The 15,449-nt window shown below is 36.6% G+C and overlaps 1 protein-coding gene, 1 long non-coding RNA gene and 2 other non-coding genes across 5 annotated transcripts; 1 reads left to right on the top strand and 3 right to left on the bottom strand.

Moving 5' to 3' along the window:
- Nucleotides 1-4,224: 4,224 nt before the first annotated feature.
- On the bottom strand, nucleotides 4,225-4,313 carry LOC126617516 (small nucleolar RNA SNORD24). The gene has a single exon (XR_007621393.1). It is a non-coding gene; the product is annotated as a small nucleolar RNA SNORD24 (small nucleolar RNA).
- A 92-nt stretch (nucleotides 4,314-4,405) lies between these two features.
- Nucleotides 4,406-4,493, bottom strand: LOC126617530 (small nucleolar RNA R12). The gene has a single exon (XR_007621403.1). It is a non-coding gene; the product is annotated as a small nucleolar RNA R12 (small nucleolar RNA).
- A 1,297-nt stretch (nucleotides 4,494-5,790) lies between these two features.
- Nucleotides 5,791-8,237, bottom strand: LOC126616605 (uncharacterized). The gene is made up of 3 exons (XR_007621208.1): nucleotides 8,182-8,237; nucleotides 6,402-6,500; nucleotides 5,791-6,293 (listed from the first exon to the last, which is right to left on the bottom strand). It is a non-coding gene; the product is annotated as an uncharacterized LOC126616605 (long non-coding RNA).
- Nucleotides 8,238-9,314: 1,077 nt separating this feature from the next.
- LOC126616596 (glucosidase 2 subunit beta-like) lies at nucleotides 9,315-15,335 on the top strand. 2 transcript variants are annotated; one of them, XM_050284671.1, is made up of 16 exons: nucleotides 9,316-9,702; nucleotides 9,826-9,942; nucleotides 10,132-10,227; nucleotides 10,490-10,729; nucleotides 11,046-11,278; nucleotides 11,587-11,679; nucleotides 11,811-11,891; nucleotides 12,542-12,857; nucleotides 12,957-13,061; nucleotides 13,157-13,258; nucleotides 13,379-13,436; nucleotides 13,555-13,623; nucleotides 14,266-14,353; nucleotides 14,692-14,753; nucleotides 14,868-14,919; nucleotides 15,004-15,335. In XM_050284671.1, exons 1-16 carry the CDS (start codon nucleotides 9,546-9,548, stop codon nucleotides 15,064-15,066), a joined length of 1,932 nt encoding a protein of 643 aa, XP_050140628.1. In that variant the 5' UTR covers nucleotides 9,316-9,545; the 3' UTR covers nucleotides 15,067-15,335. The 2 variants fall into 2 exon arrangements, 1 of the variants encoding a protein (XP_050140628.1); XR_007621205.1 differs by lacking the exons at nucleotides 14,692-14,753; nucleotides 14,868-14,919; nucleotides 15,004-15,335 and having other exon boundaries at nucleotides 9,315-9,702; nucleotides 13,555-13,703.
- The last annotated feature ends 114 nt before the right edge of the window (nucleotides 15,336-15,449 follow it).

Genomic DNA, 15,449 nt, shown 5'->3' with positions numbered 1-15,449 from the left:
GCAACATGAAAGGGGCGGATCATCTTCAAATCATTTAAGTGATGGGAAGAAGAAATCACATCAGCGAGGATGGTTTTGTTTAAAGTGTAAAGTTGGAAAAAGAAATCGGACCTTCTGGGTGCAGAGACTATCCTTTTATGCCCTCACTTACTTTTTCTATTTCCAAGACTATCCTTTATAAACCCATTAAAGTATATAAAATATTTGATTTGGGACAAGGGCATTTTAGTAATCATACATGTTTATATTTTGATTCTACTGAATTAGTAAACAGCTTTATGGAATTCTATTCCGATTCTAGAACATTTAAGTAAACAGCTTCAACAGGAATTCGATTCTGACTTCTTCTCATTCCAACTCCTCCTCAATTCAATTCATCCTCAATTTAATTCCTCATATTTTCATTACTGTTACGTAAATGCACCATAAAGGAATAGAGAAGGGGGAGAAGGAGAGTAGAGGAGAGCGTCTTGTGTTCGTGTGGATCTGGAATTCATCTTTTACCCTCATCCTTATATAGGTACTTCCCCGTAATACCCTCTACCCACCGCTTTTTTCAACCAACTATGAGGGCTGACATGTCATTTCGTCATGCCCTCGTAGAAATCTACCACGTTTCAGGACTCCTTTTCTGTTTTTGTTTCCTTTGGCTTACTGACCAGTCCGGGTCACCGACCAATCACCAATGAGTGCAAAATCACTGTCATACTACTATTCGGATTCGCATCTGGATCCATATCAAATTGTTATCTTTTGGTGCGAGACTGTTAGCTTATGTGTAAGTACTGATGGGCCGATAAATCCACTAAGAGGCAACTAAGGGATACGCAGGCCCAACCCACGGCTGCTTTAGCTCAAATAAATAGGAACATTCCCAATGCCCTTGAACCACTGGGCCCAATCTTGCAATTTGAGCTTACATCGAGTTAGGTTTACCTTTTAATCCATTGAAGTTTCTCGCTTGGTGAAAAAAAAAAAACAAGTCTCCGTTTGGCTTATGGGAAAAAAGTTAAAAGTTAAAAAAGTTGTACGTTTAACTCATAAAACTCATGAGCTGTTCGTTTTTTCTCACGTGATACAACAAATCATAAAAGTTAAAACTCAAATTTGAGGTTTGACTATTTGATTATGTGCATTAGACATGAGTTTATATTCATTGGACATGAATATTCATTGGAGATGAATAAAATTTTCCTTGTGGAGCTCCACAGTAGGCCATCTCTAATCAATCCGGTCAAATGGTCATAGTACTAAAAATAGTTCAGAATGATATGAAAACCGTATCCAACCGAGGGCTAGGCTAAAGGGCTTGTGGGCCCCACTGGGCCTAAGCCCCCAAATCAGGCCAATGGGCTGGCCATTTCCAGCCAACCCTCTAGGCTCCAGCCCAGCCCTCTAGCACTAGAATGTCAAGACTGACATTTTGCTAGCCCTCCAGCTTAGGCCATTTGAATGCCAACGGCTACCTGGCGTTAGCATGACGCCAACTAGCAATGGCTAGCTAATGTCATGATGCCGTCAGGTTACCGTTGGAATTATTATTATTATTATTATTATTATTATTGGACGAATTCAAAAAAAAAATTATGTTTTTTTCCTATAAATACCTACACCATTCCTACAACATTAAAAGCTAAAGATAAGATAAGAATCTTATCTAAAATTTGCACAATCAATTATATATCAATACGTGACACTCAAAATCCTATTCGAAAAATTATTAAGATTACATAAAGATTAGAAATCTTGAGAGTTACTCACTTTAGCGATATGTGTCACTCGAAATCCTATCTAAAAATTATTGAGATTACATAAAGATAAGAAATCTTGAGAGTTACTCATGTTAGCGACACATGTCACTCGAAATCCTATCTAAAAAATTATTGAGATTATTTAAACATAAGAAATCCGAAGGCTTATTCATTTTGTGAGATCCCACATCATCGGGGGAGAAGAGGTGATGTACTTTATATGTACATGCCCACCTCCATATAGTAAGACGCATTTTGGGTGGAAACCCAAGAACAAATCTGTGAGGGCATGGCCCAAAACGGACAATATCGTACTATGCAGACTCGAATGTGACATATTTGACAACAAGTGACATTCAAAATATGTCCGAAAACCTTATTTTAATATGGTAGTTTAATTTAAAAGAAAACTAATGAAAATAGTTTGAAAACTTTGAGTTTTAACGATAAGGACAAAATAAAGGGTAAAATGAATAGTGTCAAGATTGACTTTTTAGTGTAAAATATGGTTTTTCATTAAAGTTAACAATACTAGGAGCTTTTTGTTAAAGTTCCCTTAATTTAATTAAAATAATAAATTATATTTCGCCTGTGGCCCTTTGGTCCCATTGGTTGAAGATGATTTTTTGTCAAATGGCTATGTTTGGGCAATGGCCCTTTAGCCCCCTCAATTGGAGATAATATAAAATATGGTTTTATACTGTTCATTAAAATATAATTTTTTGCAGAACTATAGGACTAAATAGAGTAATTTGACCCTCCTTCGATTGGAGATGGCCTTAGACGAAAATCTCATATTAAAAACAAATTTGAATCTCATTTTAATTAAAAAGCCAACTATAAATTTTAAACCTCCTTTGAAGATGTTCTTCGGCAACTATTCATAAATTTGGGGGTACGACTCAAAATTCAAATCATAATTTTTCTTGGTTGAACATTTTTACTTGTTAGCATAAACTACACATTTAAGTTGAATCTCATATTCAAACCCAAAGTTGTGCCTCAAGTCTAGGGTATCTTGAAAATGTTTTGCCTTCTATTTTTAGTTTTGTATTTTTATTGAAAAGTAATTTTCACACATTATTTTTAGTTATAGTGTTATTCACATATCCATTTTTTTTATCTCACACACCTTGTTAATTTTTTATCATGTGTGGATCGTAAAATAAATGCATATATGGCACTACACTTTTAGTTTCTTACACATTTATAGAGTGTTTACCAAACGGGAATGGAATGGAAAGAAATGAAATCGCATTCCTCCTAAACATTCCAGCATTGAATAACAATTAGGGAATGAAAAAGTAAGTGGGGACCACTTAAAATCCGGAATCGAATTCCTTAATCTCCCGGAATCGAATCCCCTAGATGGAGGTGGTATTTGGATTCTGGGGAGAAGGCTCTTCCATGAATCCAACTTTTATACCCAAACTACCCCCACCCCTTCCCGGGTATCTTCTACCTCCCCCTTCACGATTTTGGATGATTCACATCAATTCAATCACAATGAACTGAAAGGTTACCCGAAACGACGAGAAGAAGACCTTGGGCTAGGATGACACTACCGAGCCCCAACCAAGCAAGAACAAAAGCGCTCTCATTTGTTCCCATCTCCTTGGCCTTAGCCTCATCTTCTTCAGAATAAAGCAGGGACTTTTCCACCGACGACCTCCTAATCACCACCACCTCCCTTTCTTCTTATCAGCAGCAAAACGTGGTTGTCGATAAAGAGAATCTTGTGAATGTAGGGGAGAGTTGAGGCGGTGGAGGGTGAGAGAGAAGGGAGGAGAGACGGCTGCTAAGAAAGATTGGGGAGAGGGAGAGAGAGAGGAGGAAGTAATTGTTATTAAGTTTACTTTAGTTTGATATTTTTAATAAAGTTTAGGGTGAAGAGTCTTCTCTACCATGTACAAGCAAATAAAAAATATTCTTTTATATTAAATTTGTTCTAAAAGTTTTACTAAAAAAAATTTATTCTCTCTAAAAAACTATAAAAATGGAAGAGTAAAAGTTTTATTAAAAATAATTAGCATATAAAATATATTAATTAAACCGGAGTATTTTAGTGATTACATTAGATTTTATTTCAATTTATATGAATTAATAAACAGCTTATATAAATCAATGTTATTTTTACTCCGATTTCAGGCAATTTAAGCAAACAATTTCAACAAAAATCATATTAGATTCCTCCTCATTCAAATTCTTCTGCAATTCAATTCATCATCAGTTCAATTCAATTCCTTTCAATCTAATTACAGATTAGTAAACGCACCCTTAATTATTAGTCAATGTGGCCATAAGGACTGGAAGATGGCAGTACTGTTTCTCAAAATTATTCTCATCGTCTTGACGCATAATATTCACAAGTAGAAATAATCGAGAAAGGCATCAACTCCGACATATTTAGAATTGTTTGTTTCAACTGATTCAACACGAAATCGATGACAGAGAGAGAGAGAAAGAAAAGAAAGGCCTCAGAGATCTTGGTGGATAAGATTCATCAGATGGGAAGGATCACTTCCCATCAAGAGTAGCAAATATCAATCTGCATCACCGGCCTCCCCCTACGAAATTCTTCTTAATAATTCTAAATAAAATCTATAAAAAAAAAAAGAAAAAAAACGAGGAAATGGAGGGGAATGAATGAATGATGTAGTCAGAAGTAGCTGGTTTAATATCATACAAACACGAATGCATGTTATCATTGGGAATCCGTCCGATTTTTTTCATCATTCTACATCCATCAATCAAGAATCCCTCCTAATCCTATCTTATCCAGCTCCAACACACAAACAATTCATTTGCAGAAATACAAACAAACAAAAAATGATATTAAAGAAAAATAAAAGCCAGAGAGAAATAATAAATAAATAAATGTATCAACCTTGTCACCAAAATATCCTATGAAGAAAGAAGGAAAATCGGAGCTAAAGGTTGAATACACACATGAATCATGAATGTAACGGGTTCACTGTAGCCTAAGGATAGATTCCTTGATCCACTCACACTGAATCAAACAATTGCAATTTTAGGCCGAATAATTACAAAGAATACACGAAATTGGACAGACAAACAGACAGCTTCATACGAACATACATGTGGAAGATACAGACGAACGAGGAAGCAGTAGAAAGAATTGAGGAGGAGGAAGAAGACGCCTCCAGCCTCTGGTCAGGTCTGCGAATTGAGAGAGAATGAATTGTTGGGAGCTTTCGTGCTCCTTTTATAGGGTTTGTTACCGCTAAAACCCTAGACGACGCCAACACAAGAGGGGCGAGGCGGTTCTCAATTCCTTCCCACTTCAATCTACTTTCACCCGAAAGCCCAATGGACAACTCATCCCAGCCCACCCCATATTGGATTGGCCTGTGATGCTGTTGCTTGTATACTATTTATTTATTTATTTACTATTATTAAGGGAAGAATTCAAAATTATTATAATAATATAAGAGAGAAGGATATTGGACCACGTGTCAGTTGTCTGTATAGTAAGATTTCTCACGCACATCATTTTTCATGAGTGGTTTTTTATGCTTAGGACAGCAAAAGCTCTGCAGCTATATTGTCCGGGTTCATTTCAATCGGAGCTCATCTCGGCTTGTAAAACAACACAAGCCGAGCTTGAGTTTATGTTTGACTCGTAAAGCTTGAGTTTTTTAGTTTATTTTTGACTCGTAATGTTCGTTGACCGGCCCGTTTATAAGTAGTTTGCTTAGAATAGAATAAATTTTGATCCGAGTCCTCACCCTATTTCATAGTCCCATGGAACTTTAATCTCAATTTGTAATACGCATTCTTAATCAATTTAGTCCAAGTTCCATACAACTTTAAACTCTCTCATCTAAACGCCACCCACACCCGAACCCAGACCCAGCATTATGCTCGTTGTAGCTCAACTCGTAAAATAAACAAATCAAGCAAATAATCGCAACTTTTTATCCTGTATTAATGTAGTTACCGAGGAGATAGAAGTCACCAATCTGCAAGATTGTAAATCCACAATACTAAGTTAAATGCGTATTTCATCATACTTGAAACCGCACAACATCAGTTCACTTCTGCAACAAAACAAAGAAGCAACGAAGAAAATAGATGACATTACTTGACGAAACATTTTAACTAGCCCACTTATGACATCATCCTAAAATAATATTACATCATTTATCATACGCATACTATTAATAACTCTTACATTTTCAGTACAGCAACTATAACACTGGTTTGCCCACCTCTCTCTATGGCCTCCATTTCTCATTCAAAAACCCCCCTTCAATGTTTTCCAACACCTACAAACTAAAGCCATTAATCCTAAACTGACACTCTTCTTCACCCTACCAACAACTGTCAAAATTTCCAATCACAATACAACAAAACGCGCAAACAAGACAAGTTCATTCATCGAGTGACCACTTTCTGTTTATACCCCAAAGCCGGAGTTAGACCACCAGCTTCTTCAATTTGTTTCACAAATGTTCCAAGACAACCATTGATAATACGGGGTGCTGATCCATCACAGAACCGTTTAGCAAGATCTACGGCCTTCACAAAATGCCATATTCAATCAAGCCAAGCCACTATGGCAATCAAACCAAGCAACTATGGCAAAACAAATATACTTACAAGTTATGAAAGTAACCAAAATCATACCTCGTTAATGACAACCGGGTGTCTTGTTTCCAGCACTGTTATTTCTGACATTGCCAAGTGGAGGATGCAAAGCTCCAATATTCTCCCTGCTGGCTCATCCTGAAGATTACGGATGAGTATGGTGTAAAATATTTGTACGTAGTGGACAAATGGGAAGTGAAGTATCAATAACACCGTAATATTATCCTTTTTCACCCAAGAAAAAAACAAAGAACTGGATTTGATACCTCGTTTAAGAGATGACCAATTTATGAAACAGCAATCATTGGTGTAATGCTACCCAAGTATTAAACATGTGCCATGAAAACATACATAGACTGAATTAAGAAAAATGCCCAGAACGCCCTAAGGCATGCCTCGGTCGCCTAGGGGCTGGTTTGGTATTGCTGTGCTTTGAAAAAAAACTGCTGTGAGAATAAGCGGCTGTGAAATAAATCAGCAGAGTGTTTGGTAAACTTTATTGTAAAAGTGCTTTTGGAAAAAAAAGCAGTCTGATAGTGGGTCTTTTCATTAAATGAGCATTGTAGCTCCGTGTGCTTTGAAAAAAGCCAGTTTTCCAAAGCTGCAAATAGCAACTTCAGCTTTTTCCTTTGATTTCAGCTTATTCTCACAGCAGCTTCCAAAATAAGCCTTTTTTTTTTTCAGTTTACCAAACACCTAAAACCCTCACAGCTTTTTTTCATGAGTGCTTTTTTTTTAAGCACCTCACTTCCAAACCACCCCTAGATGCGCCTCGACCATGTCTAGGCAAGTTTTTGCCTACTCACACTAGGTAGAGGCATTTTCACCTCTGCCTCGCCTCCAAAGCCTCCTAGGCACACCTCAGGGCATGTTTTTAAAAACATTGACATAGACTGAATTAAGAAACCCCCGATCTCCAAAAAAGCACGTGTTATATTCCCACCTTATCTGGAATTATGTATAAGTTCATTTAAACCTACGTGGAAACAAGATGCGACTCTAGATAACTAAAGTCTTTAACAGATATCTGCCTGCTATCACCCTCCATATCTTTGCCTGACGTTGGAAAGCAGAATAGACAATAAGCAAATCCGAATTAAGAAAAACGGGTTTACAAATGGATAGTAGATTTATCAGCCCATGAGCAGACAATACAATTCACGTGATTGAGCAAAATAGATTTATCAACTGCCAAACCTTCGTACAAGCACACACAAAATACGGGTTTACAAAGTGCATCAGACACCCCACAACCCAGTAGCACCATGACCATCACCCATCATGTGAAAGACAAATGGATAGTAGTACTTTAACTTGATGGACAATCATAATGCATCAATCTCCTTGTTTGTCTTCATTTCAAAGAACAGAAATCCTGCTTCATTTAAGCTGCATAAAGATATTAATTATCCTTTTCAAAGAGGGGGGAAACCAACTATTCACCAATGCCGATATTGCGTTTATGCACGCAAAGACAATACAGAATGTTTATATAGAGTAGAAGCCCGCTATGCTGGTATCACCTTTAAGTCCACAACTATTATGCTTTCTGAACACACTTTGAGCCAATGAAGAATAAGTGTACACTTTAATTATGGAAGCAACCCCATGCAATCGGACCAAAAGAAAAAAAAAGGACACAGAAAAGTAAAAGCGTTTAAAACCTGGATAGTCAATGCACAAGCTATATATCAGTCCCTAAACCCTAAACCATACCTGATGTATTACAAGAAGCACAAACAAATACACTTCAGGATCCACAAAACTCAACAAAGATAATGTGCAAACAAACTGTATTAAGCTTATTGGTGCATCCAACCTTCCAATTGGGAGGGGCAACGTTGTCAATAACGAGCACATGACTGTCCCATTTATACGCGGAGAAGAAGAGGAGCAGCTGAGACTGAGAAGCGAGCTTCCCTCCATTGTTGGGCTTCTGGGAGATTTTAGATAACGTGACTGCCTCTCCCTGTATACCTATAGCCCTTGCCCTTTTTGGGGATTTTAGGGAGAACCATTTACCGTTTGTTTTTTATATTTCAAAATTTTCATACTACAAAAGTTAATTTTTTTCTTTCTAAATATAGAAAGTTTAGAGTATAGAATGAGAATTTTAGAGTGTCAATAAAAATTTCCAAAAAGAAGAGAGAACTTTATTGTATTTACCAACAAACCAAATAAAATTGAGTTAGGTAGACTAAATTTATAGATAAAATTTGTAAATTGTGCCATATACAAGAGTAATCATGTTTATCAATATTTAAATAATAATGCAATCATTAACTTTATATCATTTAAGGGGGTGTAGTCAAACTTGAATTTGAGAGGATTTTAAAAGACTTTAAAATCCTAATGTAGTCAATTAAAAGATTTTAAAGGATTTTAGAATCCATGTAAATCTAGGTGTAGTCAATTAAAAGATTTTAGAATCCATATCAAATCTAGATGTAGTCAATTAAAAGATTTTAAATGATTTTAGAATCCATCTAAATCTAAGTGTATTAAAAAATTAAGATTTTGGAGGATTTCAATAAGTTGTGGGATTTAAGAGCAAAAGGAATATATAACCAAAACTAAAAAGAATTCAACCTTACCCCCTAAGGATTTCAAATCCTTCCACCACAATCCATTCAAATTATTTAAAATCTATATGAATTTTGTGGGAGTCTTTAATCCTCTTAAATCCTATCAAATCTATCACTTTTAAAATCATTTAATTTTTTTTAAAATCTTATTTTGACTATATCCCCGTTAGTTTACACAATTTTTTTTACAAATTTTATCTAATTATTGTAAAAAACACTTAACTATTTTTCCATAATTCACTTACATTTACACCAAAAATTAATTTCAAAAGTATTTTTGCCAAAAAGTCCTTCGGGTCATTAAACAATTTCGTATTGGTAATCGGTAAAAGTCGCACAACAATTTCGTATTGGTAAAAGTCGCACAAGTTACAGTTGATGGTAAACTCCCGTTAGCTTGGTGGTGGTTTGGTTGAATCGAATCTGAGAATCGACAGTGAAAAGGCCAGTGTCTCACTCGTTCTTCTCTTTCGTGGTGTTGTCCGTGTGAGGACCGAGGAAGAAGAAAGCACCAATTCTACAGCTAATAGTCTAGACTCTGCTCCCAACTCTCTGCTAGATCAACATTCAACAACAACATACCCACATATTGAAGAAGATGAAGGTGAAGGTGAAAGTGAAGCCGAGCTTCATTGCGGCGGCGCTGTGCGTTCTGTGTGTCCTCTCCCTCTCCCTCGAATCAATATCAATATCAATTGTTGGATCAGCATCTTCTTCCCCCACGACGAATCAATTTCTCGGAATCTCCCCCCAAGGTCTTCCAACTCCTTCACAATCTCTTTCTCCGCAGACCTTTATTATTATTATTATTATTTCAGTTTTTTATACATATAAACAACAAATTCTAAAAGTCTGAGTTAGGGTATTGGAATTCCCAGATGAGAAATACTACAAATCTTCGGAGGTGATAAAGTGCAAAGATGGATCCAAGAAATTCAGCAGAGCTCAGCTCAATGACGACTTCTGCGATTGCCCTGACGGCACCGACGAGCCTGGTACTAGTCATTCCTTCCTCCTTCCCCTTCTCTTATTTTCCCTGAATAAAGAAATTGAAATGGGACTCTCTCTACTTTCTTTGAACTTGTTGCTAGAATTTGGCATTTCGATGCTGGTTGATCTTGTATTTGATTTATGTGATATGTTTTTGTTCACAAAAATGCATATGTTTGGTGGGTGGGTTGCAGGTACATCTGCATGCCCAGCTGGAAAATTTTACTGTCGGAATGTGGGACACGCTCCTCTCCTCATATTTTCGTCTAGAGTGAATGATGGAATTTGTGGTAAGTATTTGTGCCAATACAAATAGCCTCACAAGTTATATGTTATGAGCACCATCACAGACATGCTGCATTTTTGTGTTTCATTTTTTTGCAAGAAGAGTCCCCAACGGGAAAGAGAGGATTGGAAAAAAGCCTCATTATGTTGATATATTAAATCTTAAGAAAACCAGTTCTCCATTCCTTTGCATACAAATCATAAAATTGTTTTACTTGGCCGATTTATTTAATCTCTTATGCATTGCTACCTGTCTGCAATTTGCAGACTGCTGTGATGGGAGTGATGAGTATGATGGTCAAGTAAAGTGCCCAAATACATGTTGGGAGGCTGGGAAAGTGGCTAGAGATAAGCTCAAAAAGAAGATTGCTACTTACCAAGAGGGGGTTGCCATACGAAAGCAGGAAGTTGAACAAGCCAAAATAGCTATGGCCAAAGATGAGGCAGAACTATCAAAGTTGCAAAGTGAGGAGAAAGTACTGAAAAAGCTTGTTGACCAGCTGAAAGGTATACTTCTGTTATGTAATGTCTTATTCTTACAACGGTATTCTTATTTCTTCTTCTTCTAAGGCAATATATTTTCTGTTGTGGGAATTTAAGAATTTCGGCAAATTATTAAAAAGAAAAGTAGTTTCGCTTTTGAATATGGATTTAAGAATTTTATTTCCCCCTTCTCTCCCTTCTATGCATTTTCTAGGCATGTTGACTGTTGTGGTGATGCTGATGTTAATAAACGTGAATAACTTAACATCTCTCCTATTATCCGGTAATACAATGGTTAAATGTCAGAAGAGTTTTTGTTTTCTCCTCACCTGTTGTGTAGAACAAAAAGAACAAATAGAGAAGGCAGAAGAGAAGGAACGGTTACAGAAAGAAAAAGAAGAGCAGGAGAGAAAAGAAGCCGAAGACAAAGCTAACCCAGGGAAAACCAAAACTGAAGAGGAAGCTAAGCAGCACAGTAGTGAGGACGTGGAAAACTCTGATGGTGAAGACAGACGTACAGAAGGTACATATGAAGAAAAAATTGGGATTTTGGAGGGTTCTCACTCATCTCAGGTTAGGTTCATTGCTTACATGGCTGTTTTGTTCCCTTCTTATAGTGCTACTAGGAGAATTTTACAAATAAATATGTAGGCTATAGCTATCTTAAGCTAAAGCTACATATTCTTCCTTCATCCGCATTAAAAATGGATTTCTGCTGCTTGAATTCATTTAACTGAAAGCATGCATGTACATGTACAAAAATTATGACATTAGAGTATAAGTTCTGTTACTTGATTATAGTCTTTGACCATAATCACTGCTCACTGGTAGTTGAAATAGTTTATTTTCTTCTAGTTCTCACATTGACAGTGTTGTCATAGGATACAGCAGAGAACCATGATGACTTAGCTGCTAAAGATGATCATAGTGATACTCCTGAACATAAAGGATCGTTGGTTGAGAGTGTAGAACAGGTAAACCAAGACTTTGAACTAATATTCTTTGACAAAGACAAATCTATCCGGTGGAGCTTTCAATTCTTACATTACATGTTAGATTATGATATATTGTTGGGACATTAAAAATTGCTTCTGTCTCAATGTAGCATGCAGGAAAGCAGAAGGAAGAGCCTGTTGCTATATCTGAAACTGAATTTGATTCTGGAAGCAAGGTGCCTCCTGATCAGGTAATAGCTTATGCTGTCCACTCATTGATTGCCTTATTCATTGATTTGTCTGCTGAAAGGTATCCTTAACAAAATCGTTTCACCGATTAAGTTCATATAGTGTGGTTATCTGATCAATATGAAATTATGAACACCCTTTTGTCTATTAAGTTCTTTAACAAAGAAAAGGTCTATCACGGGGACATGTAGGGTAGTCCATCAAGGTTTAGATTGGTGATGGTATGGCACACATTTTGGCAGTTCCAAACTTCTAAGGTGTTAAGTGTGCTGTATCAATAGATTCAATACTAAATAATTAGAAACTTCTTTCTTGCATGTGCCACCCAATGGCCTTCTCCTTTTCTGTTAACATTTGTATGTATAAGAAAAATGAAGTCAAGCAGAAATACTTGCATGACAAGATTGAAGTTGTTGATATTCATCAAAAGAAGATAAATTTTGAAGGAACTTTGAGGATTTTATTTAATGTTTTGCTTGCTGTAGTAGTGTATTAACATGAGAAGCATGTCTGATATTGTATTTTAGGTTCTTCACTTGTAGAATTAAATCATAACTAGCCAAAAACTCCCAAGTGTTTCTGATAGTTTCCAGCTAGTACCTTTTATTAGGAGCTAAAGGGTTTTTTCTTTTGCCTGATTATGTTTCTGCAGGGCAAGGATGAATCTGAAAAGACTGAGTCATTGTCCAGGGAAGAGTTAGGCCGCCGTGTTGCTTCTCGTTGGACTGGGGAAGATACCTCAAAGGAAGGAGGGGAAGTTGATGTTGACAAAGATAATAATCACGAAGAATTTCCAAAGGACACCCATGATGAGTATGATGGCTATGCTTCAGAAACTGATGATGAGTCCCAAAGATATGATGACGAAGATGTAGAGGAGGAGGCAGATAATGTTTTTGGAGAGGAGGATCACGGAGATTCTAGTTCTTCTTACAAATACGACTCAGACACTGATTCAGACTTTTCAGGTATGCAGCTTCTCGGTGGACTTGTGTTCATCACTTTACGACCCAAGCTCTGAAATTGGATTATTATGCTCCTTATGTGTATTACATAACTTATTTCAGATGTAACAACCTCAAGTAACCCATCTTGGTTGGAGAAGATACAAAAAACTGTGCGGGACCTTTTACAGGCTGTTAATTTATTCCAAACTCCAGTGAACCAATCAGGTAGTCAGTAAAAAATTTGGATGTTATTATGTGCTTGGTTACAGAAAATAAGAATATGTGAATGTCTCATCTCTTTGTGCTTATCTGTTCTTCAGAGGCTGCTAGTATACGCAAAGAGTATGATGAATCCAGTGCCAAGTTGTCCAAGATAAGTTCAAGAATATCAAGCTTGACAAAAAAGCTAAAACATGATTTTGGTTAGTGTCTACTGAGCTGCATCTGTATGTATGCTTTTTTTTTTTTGCCTTTAAGATTTTTATGGCATAATTGGCTATCTGCTAGGCATTCATAAACTGAACTCTTATTTGATATTACAGGACCAGATAAGGAGTTCTATTCGTTCTATGATCGTTGTTTTGAAAGCAAGCAGAATAAGTTACGAACTTTGTCTTGCTTTAATAGCTTTCAATGTTTTGGTATCGTAGTTTTGATTATTGAGGAAATTTCAAGTTTGATGTATCTGACCTTTGGGAACCCAAAATTCTTTGTTCAGGTATGTTTACAAAGTATGCCCATATAAACAAGCTTCCCAGGTGGAGGGACACTCTACAACCCGTTTAGGGTAGGTGTCTGCTTTTGCTTCCCATATATGTTATACAAGAAAAAGGAGGCGTCGTTTTGGTGGACAGAAACTAAGATCAAGTTATGCATCTACCATTTTCGTATCTCTTAGAATTAGGGCTTAGAGGTTTGCTCAAGTTGTCAGGGGGTTATAGGTTCGAAATTGAAATGGTCTTGCGGTCAGGTTGTCACTAATCAAAGAATGAACCAAACATTTGGGGGTCATTTTCTTTCTGGGTGTGGAGCAGCTATTTTATTCTTCTTCCAACTAACTCCTAAGAGATCCTTGCCAGAGGTCAAGCACCACATCTTAGCTGTCCATTGTCCACTTTGTTATTAGTTTCTTGATTGTCTGCCTTGCCTTCAATTCAGAAGAAGGCTAGTCATTTTGGAAAAAGGTTAGATCATTGGATTTTGAATCCAATTAATTGAACATATCCTGCTGCGTCTGGGTATGTAGCAGCAGTTTAATGTTGATAATGGCGCATGCATTATAGATTCAGTTGTTTTCTAGCAGTCTCTTAGGAAATACTCAAGCATCTGACACTTACCTCTGTGCGAGAGAGCATTTGCATATATTTCTTTCATTTCAATTTTCTTACATACTACCTTTTTTCTCTTACATAAATCTTTGGGAAAATAGGAGCTGGGACAAATTTGAGGACTCGTACAAAATCATGGTCTTTGCAAATGGTGATAAGTGCTGGAATGGGCCTGATAGAAGTTTGAAGGTAGTTATCATCACGTTTGACGTTTCTATAGATATGGTGCTCTGATTTTGTCATTTAATGAAACACATTTCTCCTTGATTGTTGCTCTGAGTTGTTCTGTTTTTGGAATAGGTTGCATTAGCCACATTCATAATCTCAATAAAAAACTTGAAATGTGATTATAAAATGGTTAAATTCTAATTTGTAAGACAATGGTGGGTTATGGTTTTGCTAGACACCATAAACAACCAGTACTACTACCCATTAATATCTTGACTGAAGATCAGACAAACGTCACATAAGCATTGGTTTAATTTTTATTCTGACATGCAGTCTTACACGTCTTATTTTATCTTCAGGTCAGACTTAAATGTGGATTGAAAAATGAGGTTGCTGATGTTGATGAACCAAGTCGTTGCGAGTAAGAGACACACACACACACACACACACACACACACACACACACACACACACACACACACACACTCTCTCTCTCTCTCTCTCTCTCATCTAACTTTTGAGTTTCGTATGACAGGTATGTAGCGTTGTTATCTACACCAGCGCTTTGCTCAGAGGAAAAACTTGAGGTATTGTTCCTTTTAAGAGTTGGGAGTGATGTTTACTGTTGTTCGCTGGCATTTGAAATGTCTAATGAGATTAAAATGTGACAGGAACTGCAACACAAATTAGACGTATTGAACAAAGAAGAACCGCAAGGCCACGATGAACTTTAAATTGTCGTGACGGATTTACCATGAATGGGTGCTGATGCAACACGTGGCCTTTTACACAAAGAAGGCCTGACTCGGCAAAAAGTGATATTGAAATTACTGATCTTCTGATACATTTTTGAAATGAGCTTAGAGTAGTAGTAGTAGTAATTCCAAATATGATTATATATAAATGCAATTGTGCTGAATTTCTTTATTTTTACGAATCCCTGTGATATTTTAATTAGAGCTGAATAAATATGATAAAAAGTGGATCATAATGTTGACAATAACTTAACATGGCTATTTTTGAAGGTAAGAGCAATCGACCGTCGTTCTCTTGGTTATTAGATGACTCGAGAATTTATAGTCACTCACCCAACTTTGATTTGTATAATCATGCACTA

The sequence above is a fragment of the Malus sylvestris genome, chromosome 3 (assembly GCF_916048215.2).
Source record: "Malus sylvestris chromosome 3, drMalSylv7.2, whole genome shotgun sequence".
In the NCBI taxonomy this organism is placed as follows: Eukaryota; Viridiplantae; Streptophyta; class Magnoliopsida; order Rosales; family Rosaceae; genus Malus; species Malus sylvestris.
The sequence above is the reverse complement of the archived record's forward strand: the minus strand, read 5'-3'. Positions and strand labels throughout refer to the sequence as shown.